The sequence below is a fragment of the Protopterus annectens genome, chromosome 9.part0 (assembly GCF_019279795.1).
Source record: "Protopterus annectens isolate FY-2018-M chromosome 9.part0, PAN1.0, whole genome shotgun sequence".
Lineage (NCBI taxonomy): Eukaryota > Metazoa > Chordata > Ceratodontiformes > Protopteridae > Protopterus > Protopterus annectens.
In genome coordinates, this window is record NC_056743.1 from 738,919,953 (window position 1) to 738,944,388 (window position 24,436).

Consider the following 24,436-nt stretch of genomic DNA (forward strand, 5'->3'; position numbering starts at 1 on the left):
AGAAAATTCCTCTGAAAATGTATCTAGGAGTGGGATACAGTTAAAGTGGAGTTTAAAAACAGGGTGGAAAGAGAGATGGTTAAAAAGTAACGAGCTATTCAAAGTGACTGACAGAATAGGGGGAATTTCAAAGAACAGGAAGAGGAGCAATTGCTGAATACTAAGCAGAAATAAAGGATTACCTTGATAATATGCATGCATTTAGAAAGATTACTGTTAAGCAGCTGTTTTTTGAAAATAATGCCAGAGCACAAAAAGTTTTAGTGCAACGACTTAGGCAACAAAAAGTAGAAAGGGTGGTCACCAAGCTTAGGGAACTTATAACAAGGAAGAAAATGGATCCCGTAGAGGTACTAGAAATATTTTGGACATTTTACAAAAGTCTGTATAAAGTAGAGAAATATGGAAATCAATAAAGGGTACAAATGGAAATGTTTATGGAGGCATTAAATACACCATAGTTAGAAGTAGGTGAGGCACAGTTACTAACAGGATAGGAAGAGATGAGATAAAAATGGTGATATATAACCAGTCCGCATGAAAGTCCCCAGGAATAGATGGTATTCCTGTGGAAGTTTGGAAGTTAGGAGGGAAGAAAACAGTGGTGGCTGTAATACGTAAAGAGGGTAAAGACACATCAGATCCAGCTTCATACAGGCCTATTTTAATCTTAAACCATGATTATAAAATATTTGTCTGTAATGGCTAAAAGAATGACAAAGGTGATGGCAAAATTGATAGATATGCATCATTGTGGTTTTGAGGAGGGGAGGCAAACATTTGACAACATTAACAGAACAGTGTTGATCCAGAAGGAAGCTGAATGTAAGAAAACACCACTGTTGTTGGTGGGTCTTCATGCAGAGAAAGCATTTGACAGAGTAGGCTGAGAGTTTGAGCAGGGCAATGGAAGCATTTGCCATTCCCTGGTAAAGTTATAAGGTTGATTAGGAGAGTATGTGAGGGATTGGAAACAAAAATTAAAGTCAGTGGGTTCCTCTCAAATAATTTCTATTTGAACAGAGGAACCAGGCAGGAGTGTCCTCTTTTTCCCTTTGTTATTCGCACTATATTTAAAACCACTGGCAAAAGAGAATAAGAGATTTGGAAATTCAAGACTATAATTGGTACGGTAGTCAAGGAAAGCTGGTTATATTTGCAGATGATATTATTTTATACCTGATAAAACCAGAAAAGGACATTTCAGTGTTGTGGAATATTTTGAGGTAGTTTCATTTCTTTTCGGGATACAAAATTAGTGAATCAAAACAAAGGTAATGGCTATAACTTATGTATCCACACACAAATTAGTTTAGCAATATCCATATTTATGGGGACATGATAAATTGAAGTACTTAGGAGTATGGATTTAAAAGGATTGTGGTATGGCAGCTAATGATATGTGATAAGAGACTAAAAAGATAATGCAAAAACTGAGAAATTGGAAGCTCTGTTATATGGATATGGATATCAAAATGCAAAAAATGTTTTTAGTCCCTTTGGTTTTATACACAGGTCAGGCATATTTTTATCAACCAGAGGAGAAGTTGTGGAAAAATTCCTTCAGTTCTTCACTAATTATCTGGAATGGGAAGCAACAGGAGTTAAGTGGGATAAGCTGATTCCTCCAATTGAACAAGGTGGTGTTGGATTACCCAATTTGAAGGGGTACTTCAGAGCTATACAGTTAAGGCTCCTATACATAGCACAAGCAGAAACGTATAATTTAAAGTGGAAAGGGATGATGAAATGGGGGAAAGCTCAAAAATCAAGGAGAGACTGCAATTTTGGATGCAGATCCTTAAAGGACAACAATGTGATTCTATTATTAAATGCTCAACTTCTCTATCCTTTCTGTTGCTATTTACTATCCCTGCTATGAATAAACAAAGGTACAGAATTTAAAATATTTTAAATCAACTGTTTCTGTCCACTAGAACAGTACCTTACTGTACTGTGGTGGTTTCACTTTTAAAAAACTTTTAGCCCACCCTGGAAAAGCTTGCTGCAGTCTCCAATTCATTGATGTCATCAAGGCCAATAAATAGAGGTATTATTCTGGCCAATTCTCTTCCCAACCTGACATCACCATGACCGTCCTAAAAACCAACCATGCTGTGATGTCACATCTCCCTGGTCTTTTCTCTACCCATACAGAAAGTAAAGGCTAGAAAAAGGAAGCAGTACATGAGTGAAGTCTCCTTCTGTGAGCTGTCAGTCACAGCAGATAACAGCTTAAATTACCCATAGCACTTTGACAGCTAGGGAAGTTAGGTGTGAAGGGGGATGGGAGATGAGTCAAAGTAGTACAATTCAGGCTTCACAAAAGACTGCAGTTTAACCATTCTAAAAAGAAGCAGCAATAAAAAGCACTTTGAAGTCTGTTCTGTGACAGTTCCACTGTTTGTGTTTTAAGTAGTCATTGAACTGCATGAATTGTTACTTAAAACTAACTTACTGAAAGACAGCAGTGTATGCATGTAAAAATCAATGCAGTGACAGGAGCTATAGGAAGAAAGAGGCCTGCATGATGTAATTTTTTACAGACAAGCTTTGCATTGTGGGATACCTAGAAGCAGACTAAACAATCAGATTTACTTCAAGATGCCAGACCCCATGTGGTCAGACTCATAAATTATGTATAGAAATGTTTAAAAACCTTTAAATAGTACCAGAGTGGTGTTAAAATGTAGGAAGCACCAAACCATAATGAAATAAACATGTTATCTGATGTTGTTAATCTTTGTTCAGTCCTTACTGATGGGTTATCGGTTCTGTCCTCGGAACTGAGCCAGCCAATATCAAGCTCGCGTCAGCCAAAAACTCTCGAGCCAAGGTCCTACCCAGAATGTTCCCTGTTACCTCAGATCTCGTTTGCCACTCTCTCAACTAACTGTCTAATTTTTTGACAGTTTATATATTATTACTCTAAAATTTTCTCAAAAGTTTATCCTAATATTTTCCTACCCTATCACACACTTTAGACTCTCTCCCTTTAGTCATTTCCCTTTATTACCCTCTTTTTCTTACCTTGTGGTAATTCTCCATTACCATAGTTGGTAATCCTTCCTTTTCTCTTGTTATCCTTTTCTTGGGTAGCCATTATTCTTCCTCTTCCTTTTCCTACTGTGCGTCTTCTCCACAAACAGCTATGTTGGATAAGAAAAGTTTCAAGCAGTGCAAGGATTGCGGCCGTAAGTTAATGCTTTCTGATGGCCATGACTTATGTGTCTACTGTCTTAATGTCCCACTTGACTGTAGATTCTCCGTGTGGGATCTGTAAAAACTTCTCTACCAGGACTCTCAACGAGAAGAAAAATAAGTTAATTTTGAAAGTTATCCTCACGTCTCCTTTCTCTGAGGCTATTTCTGGGTCGGAGGGCTCATCCCCTCCTGTTAAACCCCAGAAGAGGCGATGTCCTTCAAGAATGCAACTGCAGTCCTTACATATGGGTTGTCCTGCCTCAGGCAGCAAAGTCTGGGTCCAGCGGGTATAAAAGCATCAGTCGACGCCATCTTCTTCAGTGTTTCTTGCCCCAGATGCCAGGTGCCCTCCATGGAAGGCTAAATTTAGAAAATGGATAAAAAATCCAGACATGCACAACAGTAATAAACAGATACACCATAACAGATATCCCCAGCTAATTTGAGAAAGGGGGAGTGGACAAAAAAAACAGAGGAGGGGAGGGAGAGGGAAAAAACACTGCAGTTGCATATCTATCGGACATCTACATTTATGGTAGGTACAAAACTGTACTATGTCCTTCAAGAATGCAACTGCAGTCCTTACATATGTAAGGACTGCAGTTGCATATCTATCGGACATCTACATTTATGGTAGGTACAAAACTGTACTTTCTTCCTCTTCTTCATTGAAGTCACTCCATTCTTCTCCCTCTGGAGATCGTAGGGAGTCGACTCACAAGAAGGTGAAATTGATTACTACTCTGGCACTGCCACCTGTGACCCTGTTGGCTCCAGGGTCAGCACCGCCTCAAATGATCCTGACTACAGCCATGACTCCTTTATCGATATCGGCACTGGAGTTTCCGGTGCAGGCAACTACAGTTCAAACAGTTCTGTTGCAACCCCTAACGGCACCGTCAATACAGGTTCAGTCTTCTTTGGCACCATTGGTACAGTCAATTTTGGCTCCAAGTATGACTCTTCTGTACTCCACGGCGCAGATTTTTTCAGAAACGACATGTACTTCAGTGCAGTCCTTCTCGGCACCATCATTATGGCTGGTGTAGACATTTTCAACTATGGCACCGTACCCTTCGGGGCAGACTTTTGCCTTTACGTGCAGACACCTTCAACTACGATGACACCGACATCTTTGGCGCAGACCTTTTCCACACAGTTTTCTTCAGTGCAGACCTCCTCTGCTCCGAGCTCTGCACCTATTGAACTAGCAAGGACCAAATATTCCCCTTCATTGGATCCTTTTGCAAGCAGTCAGTATAGTCCTTTCCTGGGAAGGCCAGAGTCACCATCAGCCTTCTCTATGAAGTCAACCAAGAGTCTTTCTGAGCAGGATGTGTTGCGGCTTGTTGACCAGTTGCTTGTGGCAAGAGGTCTCTCTCAACCGTTGAAGTCCACGTTCCCTCATTCAGGTGAGCATAGTTTGCCTCAAACCCCAACGTATACTCCTCCTTTGACTTTTAGTCAAGTTTCGAAGCCTATTACTCTGACAGCAGCTTCCCTCCCTTCGACTCCAATAGTGGATCTCACTTTGGAACCAGAGTCGTCCTTGTGGCCCTTGGTGCACTGAGCATCGGGCTTTTCTCAGGCCAGTGGCTGTGCCGTTGGGGAAGGCATTCCTGGCTCCACTCCGATTTTTTTCTATGGTACCTCCCAGGGATGCTCTCTGTCTCTTACGGTTCACGGTCCTCTTGAGACTCCTTGTCTGGGGATGGGTTCGTTGGGGCAGGGTGTGACCCCAGTTCAGAGGTTGTCATGCTTGGTTCCGGGCTCCCATCCCTCCTTGGGCGGGCCAACCTTCCAGGCCATGGAGAGGGCGCTTGCCTCCGCTGGCAAAGCTCATTTGTCGGAGTCCTCTCCCCCCTCTGTGCCGCAACTGCCACAAGCTTCAACTCCCGGACACTGGGCACAAGAGCTTTAGGTCTCTTCTCCTCAGGAGACCCCCTCTTTACAGTCTTCCCAGAACCTCCCACTGAGGAAGCGCCCCGCAAAGCATCCAACAAGAGGAAGCACATGGACTCCACTGAGGAGTCATTGACTGAAGATAGGGATTTTGATGACAGGGAAGGGTTCCCATGGGTCACCCTCTGATGAGGTGTCCTTTGGTGACATCCTCAAGATTCTTAGACAGAGGAGTGACTGAAAGCCCTCTAATCCTTCCTCTGTGGAATCCATATTCCTGCAAGCTTTTTGTGCCCGGCCCCCTACCTCCTGGGTCACCCTGCCTGCTAATGAGCTCATCCAGCTCATTGTACAGCACTCATGGAAGGCTTCTGATACCATGGAAGCGATACCTAAGAGGCCAGACAAGATATTATTGCCCCCTGCGGAGCACCCCCACTGGTCAAGTGGTCTCCCAGTGGAAGCTATGGTGGTGGCAGCTGCTACTAAGAAGGATTTTACCAGAAGAGAGCCAAAACTTCCATCCGCCCAACAAGGAGTCATAGGTGATTGACAGATTAGGGAAGTGTGTGTTTGCTTCATCGACCTTCGCCGTAAGGTCTTTGATTTATTTGGCACATTTTACCAGGCTTCAGCGAGATCTTATCAGCCAGCTCTCTGAAACCTTGGCAGGAGCTGTTTCTGATGGTCTGTGATAATGTGGCTTCTCAGATTGCCACCCTAGAGTCCATTTCCAACTCTTCCATGCATCTTATTTCTCACGCAACGGAAGGGGCAGCTAGAGTGGCAGGTGCAGGTATAGTCACCAGACATGCTTGGATGTGCCTTTGTGACTTTGCAGACTCATTTAAGGCTTCCTTCATGAATGCCCCCATAGAGGCCACTTCTTTGTTTGGCCCTACAGTCAAGGTGTGAACAAGATGGCAAGACCTTGTTTGATGTTGGTGTCACCCACTCCATTCCTCAGCAATTCTATTCCAGAAATCAGAGGATCAGAAAGATCTGGCACAAGAAATAACAGGGTTCTTTCCAGGATACACATGCCGAGTTTTCCCCAAGAGGCAGAGGGGGAAACTCCAATGGAAGACACCCCTTTTGAGGCAGAGGAGGTACACAAAACCAGGGTTCCAGAGATTCTTTCTGTGGCCAACCCTATCAGTGCTCCTGAAGCATTGCCCGACTGCTCACCTTTGGAAGCAGTCAGGGGTCATTTCTCCTTATACCCTGCTGCCTGGCAAAAGATAACCAACTCTTGGGTACAACGGATTATATCCAGAAGCTATCACATCCCATTCCATCTTTGACCATTCTCATCAAGAGTGTTACCTGACGTTCCATACAGTCAAAGGGAAACAGCAGCACATGAAATCAAAAAGCTGCTACAAAAAAGAGTCATCCAGACAGTCCCCCCAAACCAGATAGGATCCGGATTTTACTCAAGGTTCTTTTTAGTGCCAAAAAAGACAGGGAACTGGAGACCAATTCTGGATCTCAGTATACTAAACAGATTTGTAAAAACAGAGAAATCCCGGATGGTCACGGTTCATTCTATCCTTCCTGTTCTGGAAGAAGATGATTGGATATGCTCTTTAGATCTTCAAGATGCGTATTACCACATAAAGATGGACAAATGTTCAAGATGATACCTCCGCTTCCATATAGGAGACAGTCACTACCAGTTTCGAGCCCTGCCTTTCAGTCTCTCTACAGCCCCCAGAGTTTTCACAAAATGCATGGCAGTGGTTATCGCTCACTTGCGACTTCAAGGATTCCAGGTGTTTCCATACCTAGATCTCTGGCTCCTTACTGTCCCCACCAAGTATCTACTGGAAGAAGCCCTGCAGTATACTTAACAGCTTGAAGCCTGGGAATCACTTTAAACTGGGAGAAATCCAACACAACCTAAATCAGTCTTTGGAATTTATAGGGGTACTGTTGGACACAAGAAATTGCACAGCATCCCTTCCAGAACACAAACTTCAGAGAATAAGATAACAAGTTCAACCGCTGCTCTGTCACCACAAATCCCCAGCTTGATCTGTACTTCAGCTATTGGGGTCAGTGGCAGCTTTAATTACCATTGTTCCACTAGCCGGATTCCACATGAAACTTTTCAATGGCTGCTTCTCACTCAGTGGTACTCTTTACAACATCCTTTGTCTTTTCAAATAAGTGTGACTCAGAGATGCAAGCAAGATTTACTCTGGTGGACGTCTCGAAATCCCCAACAATGGTCTCACCCTTTCACCCCCATCTACCAATAGCCATGGTGACCACGGACGCCTCCCTGATGGGGTGGGGGGGGCTGTGTCAGGAAAACTCGGTCCAAAGCACCTGGTCGGAGACAGAGGCCCTTTTCCGTATCATTGTTCTGGAACTGAGGATGCTGCTTCTAGCGTTGCAAGCATTTCACTGCATCCTTCCTTCAGGGACTATTGTGATCCAGTCAGACAACATGTCAGTGGCCTGGTACATCAACAAACAAGGGGACACCATATCTTACTCGTTATGCCGAGAGGCCTTGAGAATATGGCAATGGGCGATAGTTCACAACTGCTTTCTGATTGCAATGCACATTCCTGGGAGCTCCAATGTGATAGCGGGCAACTTGAGCAGGTTCATTCTACAGCCTCACGAGTGGTCCCTCAATCCTCTGATAGCGGCAAAAATCTTCCACCGCTGGGGCCAGCCTTGCTGCAACCTATTTTCCTCCCCAACCAACTACAAGTGCAGCAACTAGTTTGCCCTGATCCTCCCTCAGGGACAGTCAACAAGGGATGCTCTAGTCCACCCTTGACCCTCGGATCTTCTTTATGCCTATCCTCCTCTTTCCCTCTTCTCCCGATTTCTAAAGAAAGCATGACAGTTGAAGAGCAAAGTAATCCTCATTGCTCCATATTGGCCTCAATAAGTCTGGTTTCCCTTCCTCTGGCCTCACCTGCTAGATCAACCATGGATCCTCAATCCATCACCAACGTTGATCTTCATCCGCAGGGCCTGATTCACCCCAATCTATCAACCCTGAAACTGACAGCTTGGTTTCTCCACTTCCTATGATTGCCAGGCATGAAAACCTTTCGTCCCCTGTGTGCAGTATTCTTATTGCATCTCATAAATCATCCACCAGACTAATCTATCTTAAATGGAAGAGGTTCTGTCTATGGGCAGCAGATAAGCAAATAGACCCCTTGTCAGCCCCAGTCTCAGTGGTATTGGATTGCTTACTTTTCACATATTTTCTACTCTGGGGTGTCTGCCTCTACTATCTGTGTACATTTAGCTGCTATCTCAGATTTTCATATTGGTTCTCAAGATTCTTCATTTACGTCACACAGACTATGTAAGACTTTCTTGAAAGGGGTTATCCACCTAAAACCCCCTTTAGAGAACCCATACAACCTTGGGATTTGGCTTTGGTTCTACAAGCTTTGACAGCTCCACCCTTTGAACCTGCATCCTCTTGTGATGTAAGCTATCTCTCTTGGAAAACTTTGTTTCTGATTGCAATCACATCGGCCAGATGACTGTCAGAACTTCAGGCCTTATGCATCAAACCTCCCTGTCTTATCTTCCATAAGGACAGGGTATCACTGAGAACCAATTCTACTTTTTACCAAAAGTGGTGTCAGAGCAATCTATCAACCAGACTATTGATCTCCCAGTGTTCTTTCTTAACCATTCTAACAGGGAAGACTATTGCCTGCACTCCTTGGATGTTCATAGGCAAATACGATTTTATCTGGACAGAACAAAATCTACCCGTAAATCAGACCAACTGTTTCTGGCTTTTTCTGGACCTAGACGAGGTCATCCTGTATCAAAAGTTGCATTGGCTTCATGGTTGAGAAATTGTATCACCATTATCTACAACAAAAACAGTATCACCTTGTCTCACAGAGTCAAAGCACATTCTACAAGATCTATGGCAACTTCAGCAGCTTTCCATGCTAAGGCTTCCCTCAGTGATATTTGCTCAGCTGCAACTTGGGCCAAACCTCATACCTTTATTCTTCATTACAAGTTGGACTTGAACTCCAGAGGTAGAGCTTCTTTGGTTCCATGGTGCTCAGGAATACCCTTCCATGAGGGCCACTCAGGAATAGAGGTAGCTGGGGACTCTGTCCCATCAGTAAGGAATGAATGAAGGTTAACCACATCAGATAAAGAAGTTATGTCTTACTATAATGTTCCATCTGTGTTGTTGATCTCCGTTCATTCATTACTTCCCACCTCCGTCCCCCATCTGGAGGTTCTTGGTTGATCTCATGTACTCCTTCCTTGTAGGTCTGTTATGACCAGAGGTAGCCTCTACTTTTATCTATCAGCTTGCAAACTCAGTCTGAGGTAACAGGGAGAAGTGCATTCTGGGTAGGGCCCTGGCTCTAGAGTTTTTGGCTGACACGAGTTTGATATTGGCCGGCTCAGTTCCGAGAATGGAACCGATAACCCATCCGTAGTGATTGAACGAAGATCAACAACACAGGTGGAATGTTATGGTATGACATAACTTCTTTTTTTTGAGTCTGTGGGTGCAGTTCTCCTTTATGGAGAATAACAATGACCATACTGAATATTACCTTCATAAAGTAGCAGAAAGTATTCTAAGAATGAAGCCAGCATGGGAATGGAAAAAGGAGTTTCTGCTGACAGGTATGACTGCAATTAGGGATACACACAATAGGCAATGGTGCTGGAATTTATTGGAGAAAACTGGCAAAGGAACCAAGGTATTGGGAGCAAATAATTAGAGAGGAAAGGGTAATTGAATGTTAAGAGGCAGAGAATTTATTTCGTCTGCTGGCTAGAGATTGCCTTCTCTATCTAGGATTGATATCAGAGTATAGGCAAAGAGAAATAAACAGAGGAATCCAAAGTGAAAGACTAGCACTAGTAGAGTGTTTAGTAGAATCTAGACTAGAAGCTGCTGTTAAAAAAGGAATAATTAGTAGAGCATACAAAATATTGCGTAACTATAAGAATCAATCAGATGAGCTTAGAAAGGATTGGGAAGAGAGACTGGATATGCAATTCAGAAAGAAACAATGGGAGATATAATATGCAATAAAGTCTAGAAGATTTAGGATCTTTGCTTGGAAGTGTTTACGTAGGTATTTTTATACCCCAAGTAGACTCCAAATCATTTTTCCTCAGCTAGGCAGCAAATGGTGGTGGTGTGATGGTGATGAAAGAGGTAATTGGGAACATATTTTCTGAGAGTGTAATGAGTTGGCAGATTTTAAAAATTCCCTGCCGACTGCTGTGTCAGAGATACTGGGTGAGCAAATTGGTATAACTAAGGAAAATATTTTGACATAATACAGAATCAGAATTGCCTAGACATAGTAAGGCCTTGCTGAGTCTAATTATGGTCGTTGACAAAAAAGGAATTACTACAAAACGGAAATCAAAGTCTAATCCAACTTTAGAAGTAGTGAATATAGTAACAGAGATATAACGACTGGAAATGGGATCTTTAGAAAAGGGTAAATTACATAGAAAAAAATGGGAATTGTGGGAACAATACATGCAGAGGAAGAACAAGGTTTAAAAGAAGGCAGGATTTGAATGAGCTATGCAATCCTTCAATGACAAGACTGGATAGATTATAAGTGATCTATAATGTTTGCAAATACAATTATGTCAGTACAGTTTGTGGTGTATAATGTTTGTAACTAAAATTTTGTCAAAATGGTTGTCATATAAATGTATGATTTCCTATGTCATACATGATAATTTAATAAAGATGTTTCTTGTCTAAAAAAAACTTAGAACAGTTATGATCTAGAGGGAAGCAGAATGTAAGAAAATACCACAATTGTTGGTGAGTCTTGATGCAGACAAACCATTCAACAGAGTAAGTTGGGATTTTATGAGGAGGACAATGGAAACATATGCATTCCCTGACATAATAAGAGGATATATGGGAGATCAGAGGTAAAAATTGAATGGGGGGGATCCTTTCTGATGCGTTCTGTCTGAACAGAGGAACCAGGTCGGGGTGTCCTCTTTCCTCCTTGTTATTTGCATTATATTTAGAACCATTAGTAAGAAAATAAGGGACTCAGAAATTCAATGAGATAATTGGTTGGTATGGTAATCAAAAAAAGCTGGCTTTATTTGCATATGATATTATTTTGTACCTGATAAAACCAGAAAAGGACATCTCAGTGTTGTGGAACATTCTGAGACAGTTTCAAGTCTTTCCAGGATATAAATAAATGAAGATTAAACAAAGGTGTAGCTGTAAACTATGTACCCACACATGAATTGGTTCAGCAATACCCATATTTATGAGAGGAACCTTCCTACTTTAATTCTTGCTTCCAATCCTTCATATATCCTACTAATTAACCTTATTATTATATCAGGGAGTGCAAATGCTTCCACTGCCCTACTCTTAAAATCCTGCCTTAAACTATCAAATGCTTTCTCTGCATCAAAGCCCATCAGCAACAACAGGTACTTTCTTACATTTTGGATCATCATTGTTCTAGTAATGTTGTCAAATATTGGTTTCCGTTCCACCAAACCATAGTGATCCATATCTATCAATTTTGGCAACACTATTGCCCTTCGTTTAGCTAGTATAGGCATAAACACTTTATAATCATGTTTTAAAATTGAAATGGGTCTATATGAAGCTGGGTCTGAAGATTCTTTGCCATCTTTAGGTCACACAGCCATTACAGCCTTCTTCCAAGATGTTGGTGCTTCACCTCCCTTTAAAATACTGTTAAACAAAATCTTCCAGATTTTTATCACTTTCTTCCTCTCCTAATTTCCAAACTTGTACCATCTGCTCCTGGATACCTTCAAGAAGGGTGATTATACAGCACTGTTTTTATCTCATCACCTTCCATCTTAACTGTTAGTTGTTAAGCCTCAACTACCTCTAACCTTGGCATACTTTCTACAATAAATATTTCCAGTTGTACTCTTTCTTGATCTCCACATTTCTGTGCTTCATGCAAATTTTCATAACATTTCTGGAATATCTCTAAAACATCTACAGGTTCTCTGATTATTTCTCGTGTTATAAGTTTCCTAAGCTTTCATTGTTCTGTTGCCCAAGTCGTTGTGCTAAACGTTTTTGTGCACTAGAGTTATCAAAAATCTTTCTAAATGCATGCGTATTATTCAGATACTCCCTTATTTTCTCTTTAGCTTTCTGCATTTTCTCCTCCTCTTCTTGTTCTGCGAATTTCCCCTTCTTCTACTCTCAGCTCTACTAACTATGCCTATACTGAAGCACTCATACATCAAACTAATCCCCATCTCTCCATTTCTCTGAACTGTGCATAATCAAGCATGAGTCAAACTTACCCACCTATAGACATTAGCATGTTCCAACATTCATCATATGGACTGTGAATGTCTCCAGGTAAACTTTTGTTATCTTAGTCACTAAGATGTATTTTCTTATATATGTCTTTATAGCTACATTTTGTACCTTTAACAAACTGTTTAACTTATTGCAAATTACTTGTACTTGTACATATCCTGATAACTAAAATATGCTTTTTCTTTAATACCTTTAATTGCATAGTCCAATATGTGCTTATTGTAATTTGTAACTATTGTAATTTTAAATGGAGCTCTTCTCCCTGGGCCTCCAGGTCTATATTACGTTATCGAATACTCATATATTTGAAAACGTAATAGTCAACCCGTAAATGTTGAAAACGTCAAACATTTCAGTGGAGATCTCTGTACAGTATGGAAATGGAAGTTTTCCATTGCGTGCACTGTATGGCAATGTCGGAGTTGGTATATTTAAGTAGCGGGGTGTGTAGGAGGCACATCCCCTCACGTGGGGGTTCAGAGGGGCTTGCCCCCCTGCTTACAGCGTTTAAATGGTTTGCTTGGGTGGGATTTTGTATTTTGTGTACTTGTTCGACACTTGACATTTTTGACATTTACGGGTCGACTGTTACGTATTCGAGTACATGAGTATTCAATAACATAAATATAAACCCGGGCCTCCACTGAAAAAGGACCCATGTCCAGTCGGACTTTCCCTGTAAACAAATGTTAAATAAATAAATAAAAATTCTGCAATGCTTTAAGCTTTGTCAGCCCCTCCAACTAATTTCTATTACTTCTTTACCGTATCTCTTTTTCTTTCATTTAAACCCTATTTCTAAACTCCATTTTCATTTTAGCCATGTCACTAGGGTCTATATTGTAAAATCGACCGCTTAGCTTGTCAAACACCCAAATATCGACAGCTAAACAGAAAAATCTTAAAACCATGAATGGCCACTTCCTTGAAGTTTTTCATAGGGAAAAATTTGCTTGGCTGTCGGAAACTAAAACAAACTTTTAAACCCCAATTAAGTGGGGTGCTGTGCCCCCCCCACACACACCCTAGCTTAATATACCAACTCCGAGATTACTCTACATTAGGGAAAAGGGAAATTCCCAATAATGGGCAAGCAAATTTTTTCCCTATGAAACAATTTGCCGAACTGGCCGTTCGCGGTTTTAAGCTATCAATATTTGGCTGTCAATATTTTGGTGTTCGACAAGCTAAACATTCGCTGTACTAATATAGACCCATGTCACTAGATATAACTTCTGAACATTTTTCTTTCTTCCGTAATAACTCCCAAAAAATTTCCACTACCCATTCCTTAAATTTGTGTCTTTTTAACAAGTAGGTGGGACAGCACCAATGTCTTATTTTTACTTCATTACCCTGCATTTCTATCTTAGTTTTTATTGGTGAATGATCAGAAGTAGGTATTGGATGTGTATCGAAGCTTTTAATGAAATGCACGTGTTCCTGTGAGATGTAATTTATGTGTAGTCTAGCCCAGGTATTGTACCTTGTGGAATAATATGTAAATTTTGTCCAAGTTCCTGCTACTGAATTCATATCTTCAGTAACAAATATTTTCATAATTTCTTCAGAAATCCATCCTATTTTTTTATTGCCCCTTCATTATTACAAATCAATTTCCAGCCCTCACCTACAAATAATATTCCCTGTTGAAAGCTGATTATTCCTCTGAAAAGTTACTTAAGCTCCATAATAGCAGTTTTCGTTGGAATATAAATGCATGCCATTGTAATCCTCCTCCCTAGCCAGTAGCTCCTTAATACCACAAATCTACCATTTGTGTCCCTTTTCCATCATCCATCACTATTGGAGCCCCTCTAGCAATTGGTATAATTACTCCTCTTTTCCTCTGTCCCTTATATTCTTAAATTCTGTCCCTATCTCGCTGTAAAATTTCCATGCTCATTTCTTTCCTGATGTGTTTTCTGCAGCATTATTTGCACTCTGCATTTCTTAATGTAATTCATTACTCTTTCATTTTTATCTATACCTATAAGGCCATTCACATTCCAGGGTAATATGGATAGCATAGCCATTATTATAAAAAGGTACTGTTCTCATCTATTATACATGACAGTTTTTTTGAATGCATATTTTCAGCTTTTGTGTTACATGCATTTAATAATGTCTGGTAAGCTGATCTTTTGTACAGTTGTTTCTTCTCATCTCCATTTGAACCTATGCCACATTTTTCAAGACATTTTGTTTTAATGAAAACCCACAAACAAAATAAATACAAAACACCACTATCCCCTATTAACATGGAACAAACACACAGAACTATGTACATCTTCAAAATATGAAGTTTAACTCTGTAAAAGGGAAACTTGCCCCAAATTGACATCTACACCTACAGGCATTGTCTGACCTGAAATTAAGGTTACTCATGCTAAAGTGCATTGTACAGACTGTGTTCCCACTTAGTGACAACACATGACAATGTCCAACAAAAAATACACAAAGAATGGAGCCGTGAACAAAACTGCAAACTTTACTGGCATTTTGGTACCTTGGCAAAGTGCCTTCAAAGGAATAACTTTCATTTGCACCAGGCAGTCACATAAATACAGCAGCAAGATCAATCAATTAATCAATTTTCTAAATACAAAATGTTAAAGTGCTCACAACCTTTAATAACTCAAAGTAATAAAAAACATGACCCATCAGTAGTTCAAGTTAATATCCAAATTCAGTCCTCTCAATGTTTTCTTCTTCTTCTTTCGGCGTTTGCCGGTTAGGGGTCAGCACAGCGGATCATCTGTCTGCTCATGATTGGCAGTGGAGTTTTACACGGTCGAGTTGCCAGCCTGGCACCCAACCTTCCACAGAAGGTACACACATGCACACACTCACACCTAGGGCCAATTTAGAGTATCCAGTCCACCTACTGCATGTCTTTGCGATGTGGGAGGAAACCAGAGCACCCAGAGGAAACACACATGACCACAGGGAGGACATGCAGACTCCACACAGAAGGCACCCCAGCCAATAATCGAACCAGAGAACCTCTTGCTGTGAGGTGGCAACGCTAACTGCTGCACCACCGCGGCCGCCCCTCAGTCTTCTCAGTGTTAAAGTCCTGAAATTTAGTATGAGCCTACATTCTAATGCCAACAGTTTATGTGTAAAATTACCCCTGCCCTCCATTTGTGGTTAAAAAAAAAAGGCTATCGTCCTTACCCATTTTCAGATGTGATGAAGCACATAGTAGAAAATGTATGGCCAGTGGTATGCTATGATGAAGTAGTGGGTGGTTTGTTCCCTAAGAAAGGGAAGATTCAAAATTTAAGAGGAATCATGAATTCTATACAAGTGAGGAGGCGAGTTAAGCAGGTGGGTACGTTTGTTTGTGGAAGATGTAAAGTATGCAAAGGGGTCAAAAATGTTACTGATACTAAGATTAATAGCAGGAAATGTATTGTGGCAGATAAATTCAACTGCTGTTCCTATGGGGTTGTTTATTTAGTGGGATGTAAATGTGTTCCCACTAAATGGTATGTAGGCTAAACCAAATGTATGGTTAAGGTTCGTATATTAGAAGATCTGGATGATATTAGAAAAATCTGAATAGCCTCATTGCTAATCAGTTCCCTATAGTACAATAAGTGATTAGCAATGGGGCTATTCAGATCACCATTTCAGAGAATCCCCTATTTAATAGCTTTTCAGTTATTTCTGCAAATTCCTTTTCTATCAAATTCTTTGAAGTGTCGTCATAAACATGTTTAAACCCTCCATAAAGTAGGGAGTCTAACAGGTGGGGGGGACTACTGGCATGTAAAAAAAATTAACTGCCGTTGATTTTTTTGTAGGGTCTAAACTGAACTCTGGTATTACCATCTATATACAGTTCAATGTGTAAGTATTGTATAGAACACCTATTGACAATTAACGTAAATTCCAAGCCAAATGGATTACTATTCAATAACTCGATGAACCCACCAAAATGTTTCAACTCTCCCTTACAAATAAAAATAAGGTCATCAATGTAATGTTGATGCTTTACCACAAATTTAGAAAAAAAATCTGTGGGGTACATAAATAAACTCTCAAAGTAGGACATAAAAATAATAGCATATGAAGGGGCAAAATTAACCCTCCGTTGCCATGCCTTATTTTTGTAAGAAAATGTTCTTGTTAAAAGTAAAATAATTGTGTGTTAAAGCTAACTCCAACAACTTCACCCAAAAGAAGTACGAGGCCCTTCCCCCAACATTTTCTCAACCAGTTCCAAACCCCATCTTCCTCTTAATATTAGTGTATAAAGCTTTAATATTTATAGTATCCTAGTAATATTCTCTCTGTCAATGCATAGCTTTAAGCATGGTACAAAATTTATTGGTATACTTTATATGTGAAGGAATGGTGCTGAAATACTTCTTCAAAAAACTGTCTAAAAAGATGCCCACATTTTCAAAATAGGATCCACACCCATATACTAACGGCCTACCAGGAGGCTCCTTAAGATTTTTATGCACCTTGGGTATGGCAGGAAAAGAGGGATCTCTCGGATGTTGAACAAATAAATTTTTAACATCCTGTGAAAACAAAAAAATCTGATCCCTTACCCCATTTCAAAATTTCTACAAGCTTTTCATTGTATTCAGTAATGGGGTTATATGCTAATTTCACATACTTTTCCTTCAACAGCAAATCATATAACATTTTATTATACTGCACTCTATACATAACCCAATTCCCACCTTTGTCCACTTGCAAAAACACATAGTGATCATTCATCATCTTAATTTCCTTCAAAGTTAACCATTCTTGTTTACTTAAATTGAAAGTTTTGGTAGATTTTATAAATTGAAAATATTCACAATCAATTTTTTTTTTTTACAGAAGAGATTTTCAGAATTAATTAACACTGAAAACCTCTTGGGGGGCATGAAACAACTCACATAAGGCATGATAGGAACAGCCAACCTCCCATAGCCTGTTTGAAACACTTCATCAACATTGTTACCATCATAACCATCAACTTAATTTTCATCAAAATAAAAAAAAATCATTTTCATACACATACAAATCTAATAAATCATCAGAATCCATGTCAACAGTATTATTATTGTCATGCTTATCTTGAAAATAAAAATAAGCTGTTAAATATCATTTTCGCAAAACCGTCTGGCATCAAACACCACATCCACCAGAGATGGAATTTTTGTGGGCACAAACTTACTGCCCTTTAATATATATATATTGACATCTGCACTTTAGTATTTTCCAGACTGTTAAAGATATATTAAAGTCAGATAGGTTAACAGTGTTCATATCTGTCACTTACTTCCATGTGTGGCTGAGGATGCAGTCTCTGCAAATAAGTCCACACTAAACTCATTAATATCAGAAGCTGCAAAATCACCAACATTAATTCCTTTTATTATGACCCTTGTACTTCCCACCACCTCTCCCCTTACTAATTTGTTGAACCCCTGCTTGCTGTTCTCTTTCGTTTTTGCCAGCGTTTTCTTCTTCTGTGTCCACACACTCAAAAGAGATGCTTTTCCTGTTCAGGATGTTTCCGTTGATGATACAGATGAATCACATACATTACGAGACCGACTCTCCACATTTCTCATTTGGGACCACCCACCTCTTGGTCTCCATTGCCAAGAGAAAACAAGATTGTTCTTAAAATCATTAATGTCACAATTTAATTTCTTCTTTTTGCGGTCAATCACCTCATTTTCCACTTTGAACAGCTCAATTTTGATGTCTGTCATTTTGATGGAAAAAGAAGAAATGGAGATTTATTTTAACAGACCATCCTGCAACTGGGAGATCTGCTGCTGTACTTTCTGGTGTACTCTCATGTTCACTTCACCAGTATTTTTATCCAGCTTAACAAACATTGCTTGGTTACTTGTTTCCACTCTTCCAACAGATCCAACACTTCTTCACCAAACTCGAATGCAAGGAGCTCATCAACCTTCAGGCCCCTAGGTGTCATATTTAAACTTAAATAATTCTCCATAAGCCTGGTATCAAAAATAACTTTACTTCTTTTACCATCAGTCTTTTTAACTCCTTGAACCAAGGATCGCGATTAGCTAATTTTAACTCTCCCTCCCGAACCAATTCAGCAAACATCAAACCTGAATGTTCCATTGGTGTATAAAGAACTTCAGGAAAAAACATTATTATAAAAAAGGTATTGTTCTCACCTATTATACATGGCAGTTTTTTTGAATGCGTATTTCTAGCTTTTGAGTTACATGCGTTTACTAATGTTTGGCAAGCTGATCTTTTGTACAGTTCTTTCTTCTCATCTCCATTTGAATCTGTGTCACATTTTTCAAGACATTTTGTTTTAATGAAAACCCTCATACAAAAAACTAAATACAAAACACCCCTACCCCCTATTAATATGGAACAAACACACAAATCTATGTACATCTTCAAAATATGAAGTTTGTGTAAAAGGGAAACTTGCCTCAAATTGACGTCTGCACCTACAGGCATCATCTAACCTAAAATTAAGGTTATCCATGCTAAAGCACGTGCTATAGACTGTGTTCCCACTTACACTGACTAGTGTTTGTTCTTTCTTCTCTCTGTTTCCCTCCAAGATATGAAAAACAGCTTGCATGCTTTCAGAAAACATTAAGAAAAAGTGTACTGGCAATCTTTAAATAAAATTAAATTGTACACTGTTATTAACCTCATTAATGTATTAAGGCTGCTAGGGAGGTTGTTGCCTCTTAATCATTTCCCATAATTTCAAACTTCATTTTTTTCACTGAACTGCTTGCCGTTGTACCTTTAAATTTTTCATTTCCCTCAGCAAAGAATGCTCAGAATTCTCAAGTTTAACTACTTGCACCCGCAGACAGCTTGCCTCTATGAAATGTGCTCAGCAGTGAGTCTTTATAAATTTCACTCAGAAAAGAATGCACAGCTACCCCCAGCTGCAGACATCTTGAGTTCACTGAACATTTGCCAGTGGAAAACAAACAAGCTAATATCTTTGCAGTTATAAGAAGCTTAGCATTTTCATGGCTTTCATCATTTTTTCTTATTTTTAAAGCCTTCATGCTTACAAAAACACCTTTTTAAAAACTTAAGCCAAGGGTAGTAATCTAGACATCCATCCTTATAAAATAAAAAGGGAAAATATCCTAATTCTGTATATAACATGATCAGTTCACTTTTATATCCCAGCCCAACCCCAGCAGTCCAAGATCACAGCATATGAATATTAAACTTGCTTTTGTCTAGCCTGTTTTCTCTTGTCGTGTAGTACAACATATATATGTCTTGCAACTAAAAAAGTACTTGTTTATTTAATATCTTTAATACATACAGCATTCACTGAAAAGGCTCCCCCACATTTAAAATAGCCCTGACTATAAACTACACAAAACTATTTCACTGTATGTAACATGCAAAATATTTTCTAAATAATGCTAAGAACAAAAATTGTTTTACTTAGTTTCCCCTCTTTTTATAACTTTCTAAACATTAATGATATAAAGTGGGGTATATGCTTTACAGACCACACACAAGTTTAACAGTGTCAACAGAAGTCCAGTGTTTTTCAGTCACTTTTTCTTGCAAAACTATATTTCACAAGTATGGTAAGATGCCTTAGTCTTCCATTTATTCAATAATTTCAGAGTTGCTGGTTGTCTTCCTGTAGATCTCCATCTCCCAATACCAGACTATGGTTCAAGTCCAAGGTACTGCTGATTCTCTAGTCGACTCCTCTGCTTTTTTTCTCTCTCTCAAGCATTTTCCTTTGGAACAATGTAAAAGGTTTCACTGGCAAAGTCTCTCTGTAAATCTCACCATCAGAAGAATGAGAAGCAGAGTCCTCTTTTGCTTGCTTATTCACTTTTTGTTTGATAAACTTTATTTCCTCCTTAGTCTGTTCTGCATCAAAAAATGGCATTGATCCTCCAGAGAAAAAAACACTTTGAGGACAGCTGGATGCAGCTGCCTGAATCTTACACCAGTCTCTCAGCACTCCCTGTTTGCTGGGACAAATTTAGGAGACTGTAACTGCTGAAAAAGGTGTTCTGATGAAGGCCATTGTTTTTTGGTCAAAAGCACATAACTGTATTTGGAACTGTATGTAGTTTTATAGATATAGCATTCAAACTTTTATGTGGTATCTCTCTGTTCTGCACAGTGGATTTGCTGCTAACTTTGAAAAATAGTCTGAAATTAAATTACTTGGTTTAGGCTATAAGTATTGTATCTTACAGTTCTTATTGCAGCCAGATACAAAATGTCTGTGAAAACCAGGACTAAGAATCCTACTGTATTGTCCTGAAGGGATGAACTAATTGCTACCCTGGAAGGGTGGAAGTTTTTGAAATGGTTTTATAGCTTCCAGATGCTATAACATATCTTAGCAAAGCTCTCTCTGTGTGTATAGTAACACATGTCTGTAATATTCTGGTTCAGTTTCTAGTAAAGGGGGTAGTGTGAGAACTAGAAGTCAGGTGACCAGATGTCATTCTGTAATCCAGCACTAAAATTATGTTTTAATACTAGATGAAAGAGAAATCTCAGAGCAATATGTTTGTGAAACCTGACAAGTAGGAAGACCACTCACCCAGTTCATCCTGTCTTGCTCTAGTAAGTGAACTGTGGGACAGTAATTCTCTAGTTCAGTCAGGAAAATATTGTGAAATTAGTTGATTATTGTTTTTCTTTACCTGTGTGACTCTTTCCATTGGTGTTATTTTTAGTATTTCCTGTGATTGAAACTCTGGTGTTTATTATAAAAAGATGTTTACTATTTTCATGTTCTTTTATTATTTATTATTAAATATAGTTAAACTTTTCATTGTGGCTGGTCTTTTAGAGAATATTTTAACCTTTGAGAGTGCTTGTATCTCTTTGATAACACTCTGGCCACTCCTGAAAGCCTTGCTGCATTAGTCAAACACTACCATTTGTATTTGTATTGGTATTAATTTTACTCAGTGTAATTGGGTACCCTTGTAAGAGCCTTTGAGTAGCTGGCTTTGGAGGTTCGGGTGGCAGTACCTACCTTATAGTCTGGGCAGAAGTGGCAGAGTTGGTGTAAATCTGTGCCAGCCTTTCCCAGGTGTGTGTGTGTGGAGGGGGGGGTGAAAATGAAATTGTGTCAGCTACCTGGAGCAGGGACATAGAACACTGGTTTCACAGATAGGTGGTGGAGGACTTGGCTTGGAACACTTTGCTAAGGACTCAACTCTACAGCTGTGGTCAGTGTGGAGTCTTATTTGGTGGCCTGGTAAGAGAGAGGGAAACCCAGCCCTAGGACTGGGGTGTGTTACCTGTGTGTTCTTAAGGGAAACTGTGCTTGGTGCAGAGAGCTGCATCTGGAAATACTGTGTGCATTTATTTTTGTTGTAAGTGAACAGCCCTCACCAGTGTCATTGCTGAGGATTGAGGCTCCTTGATTGCTGGCCCACAGTTGCATTGTAGTTTCTTCCAGATTTTCTGTAGCAGGTATTTCCCCTGCTTATCAAGTTATGGCTTAAATACACTCTGAAAACTGAAAAAAAATCAGTAACTCAAGAAAGTAACATGGAAATGGGTTTTGAATTTTAAAATAAAGGCTGGATATGAAATCAGATTGTTATTTAAATGTGGACAGGCTTTAAGGTCTTGTATTTCTTCCATTTACTTCTGAGGTCAACAAGTGTGTGAGAGAGTGTGAGAGGAAAATTAGAATGTTCAGTTTTTGGTCTACTTCACTATAAACTTCATGTAAATCAAGAGTTTAATTACTTACCATATTTCTTGTCTTTTTCTTTTCTTTTTTATGTGCAGGCACGGCAACGAGAAAAAATGAATGATGAGCACAATAAGCGGCTGTCAGATACTGTAGACAAATTACTTTCAGAGTCCAATGAGAGATTGCAGCTACATTTAAAGGAGAGGATGGCTGCCCTGGAGGAAAAGGTAGCTTCATTTGATCACAGTAGTGAGGCATTTATTTTCAGAAAATGTTTAGTGGTATTAGACACTAAACTGTTCCAAATTTGTATTACCTGACAAGAAAATTATAGCAATTCGATCTGAATGCCCTAATCAGCTTACTGTGTGTTACAACTCTCTGTATATATGATCTGATTTTATTTCTTGTTATTTTTCCCAAAACCCTACTTAGATCCATTTTATAATTGCAGTTATTTGCTCTAGGATGTGCATTATAAAATCTACTGAAGTATATAAGGATACTTAGCTCTTGGTCTTGTGACTTAGCCTACTCATGAAGTTTGTTTTTATATTGTATTGCCCTGTTTTAGTTTAGTAATTACAGTATTGCCCACATTTTGATTTAATGTTGTTGCAAGTCTGTTCCATAACTCATAAATGCCATGTCAACAATTGCTGCCAAGTCAGCACTATGTGCATTGTATGCAGAGTGAGCCTCGGTCCTTATTACCTGTAAATGCAGCAAAGGCATCAAGTGAAACAAGTAGCTCCTTGCCATGGGCTGCAGTACAAACCTATGGACCAGATTTTATGAGAACACCTAGCAGCCAGATTATAGTACGAGTAGTCAAGGTAAACACTAAATGTGCACAAAAACCTCTGGTAGTCATCGCCAGTCTGCGCAGAACAAGGAAAACGATGTTAAAATGTGTTGATATAATGTACAGCAATATCTGCATACAAAAATGTTCCATGAAAGGAAAAATGTTAGGGATGGCAAATGGCAGAGTGAAGGTTTCACTACAGCAAGAAAAAATGCAGAGATTAACAGAAAAATGCAAAGGGAGCTGCCCACCTAAGCAGGGCTGTAAAGCACAATGGATTCCCACATTGTTGTTTTAATTTAATGAAGAAGGTGATGTTTTAACACCTGAATGTAGAGTAATGTAAAAGTTAGACAATGGAGGGGAGATGCAGCTAAATAGTGTAATTTACTGGCTTGTACTGGTCATGACAACATCAAAGTGTGGGCAGTGGACCTGTACTGTAATGTGAATGTCATTTAAAAAATTAAAATATGACACCCTCAGTGGAGTTGACGCATCAGTTCAGTTTCCTTTGGCAGTATATTCTCCAGCAAGAGGAGTCACTTAAGCAGTCAGACAGAAAAGGGTCATAAAACACACACATCAGGGAAATGTAGCACATTTGCAGACTGATGGAAGTAAAAGAAAGATAGGTCACTGGGAATTTGAACCCATGCCTTTCCTAGTGATATTTTCTGAACCAGTGCATTAGCAAGGCGAGCCGCTGAAGCAGTCATACTAAAAGAGGTGATAAAATGCTGCACATATAATGGAAATGTAACACATTTACAGACTGCAAACTGAATGTTGTAATACAACATACAACCCCCATGGGATTCAAACCACCACCCACTGCATTGATACTGTTCATATCAATTCATGAGTACACTGAGCCATTGAAGCAGTTAAAATAAAGACATTAGCTTTACTTTATTTCAGATTGGCATGGTGATATATAGAGGCACTTAGCTTATTTGTATGACTTATGGTAAGATCATTGCACATGGGAAAGATTGGGCTGTATTTTTGCCATATAACAAGGAGTGACATTTCTCATTTGTTGTACATGTGCATCAGAGATGCTCTCTGTGACCTCTTGTGCAACTTATGACCACAGAAAAATTATGTCTGCTTTATAATTACCTAATGGGCATGTTTGTATTGTATTTATCTATTTTTGACCAGGTTAAAAGTTGGAAATGGATGGTACAGTACAGATATGATAAGGGGAAGCAAGCAGAAGGTAGAACACAATTCCAGTAAGTAATGAGCAGGATGAAGGTTGGGGTAAGAGTATATCTGTCAACTTCATAGCTCAGCAATGATATACAAATTCATAGAGACATTTGGTTAGAAAGTGCCAAACTGCCTTACAGAATATACAAAATGATAGGACTGTTCCATTTCAAGTTAGTGGAGCACATGATAGCAAAAAAAGAGAAATACACTTGATTGGATATGAACCCATTCTTTTGGCACTCATAGTTCCTGAACCAGAACATTCATCAGGCATGCAGTA

The 24,436-nt window shown here is 39.5% G+C and overlaps 1 protein-coding gene across 1 annotated transcript in view; it reads left to right on the plus strand.

The window, feature by feature from the left end:
• Window positions 1-24,436, plus strand: part of PPFIA3 (PTPRF interacting protein alpha 3) — a 2,479,399-nt gene that overhangs the window by 1,920,079 nt on the left and 534,884 nt on the right. Inside the window, exon 11 of the mRNA XM_044083361.1 lies at window positions 22,223-22,354. Within this exon, the coding sequence (XP_043939296.1) occupies window positions 22,223-22,354 (132 nt within the window). The remainder of the gene's footprint in view (window positions 1-22,222; window positions 22,355-24,436) is intronic.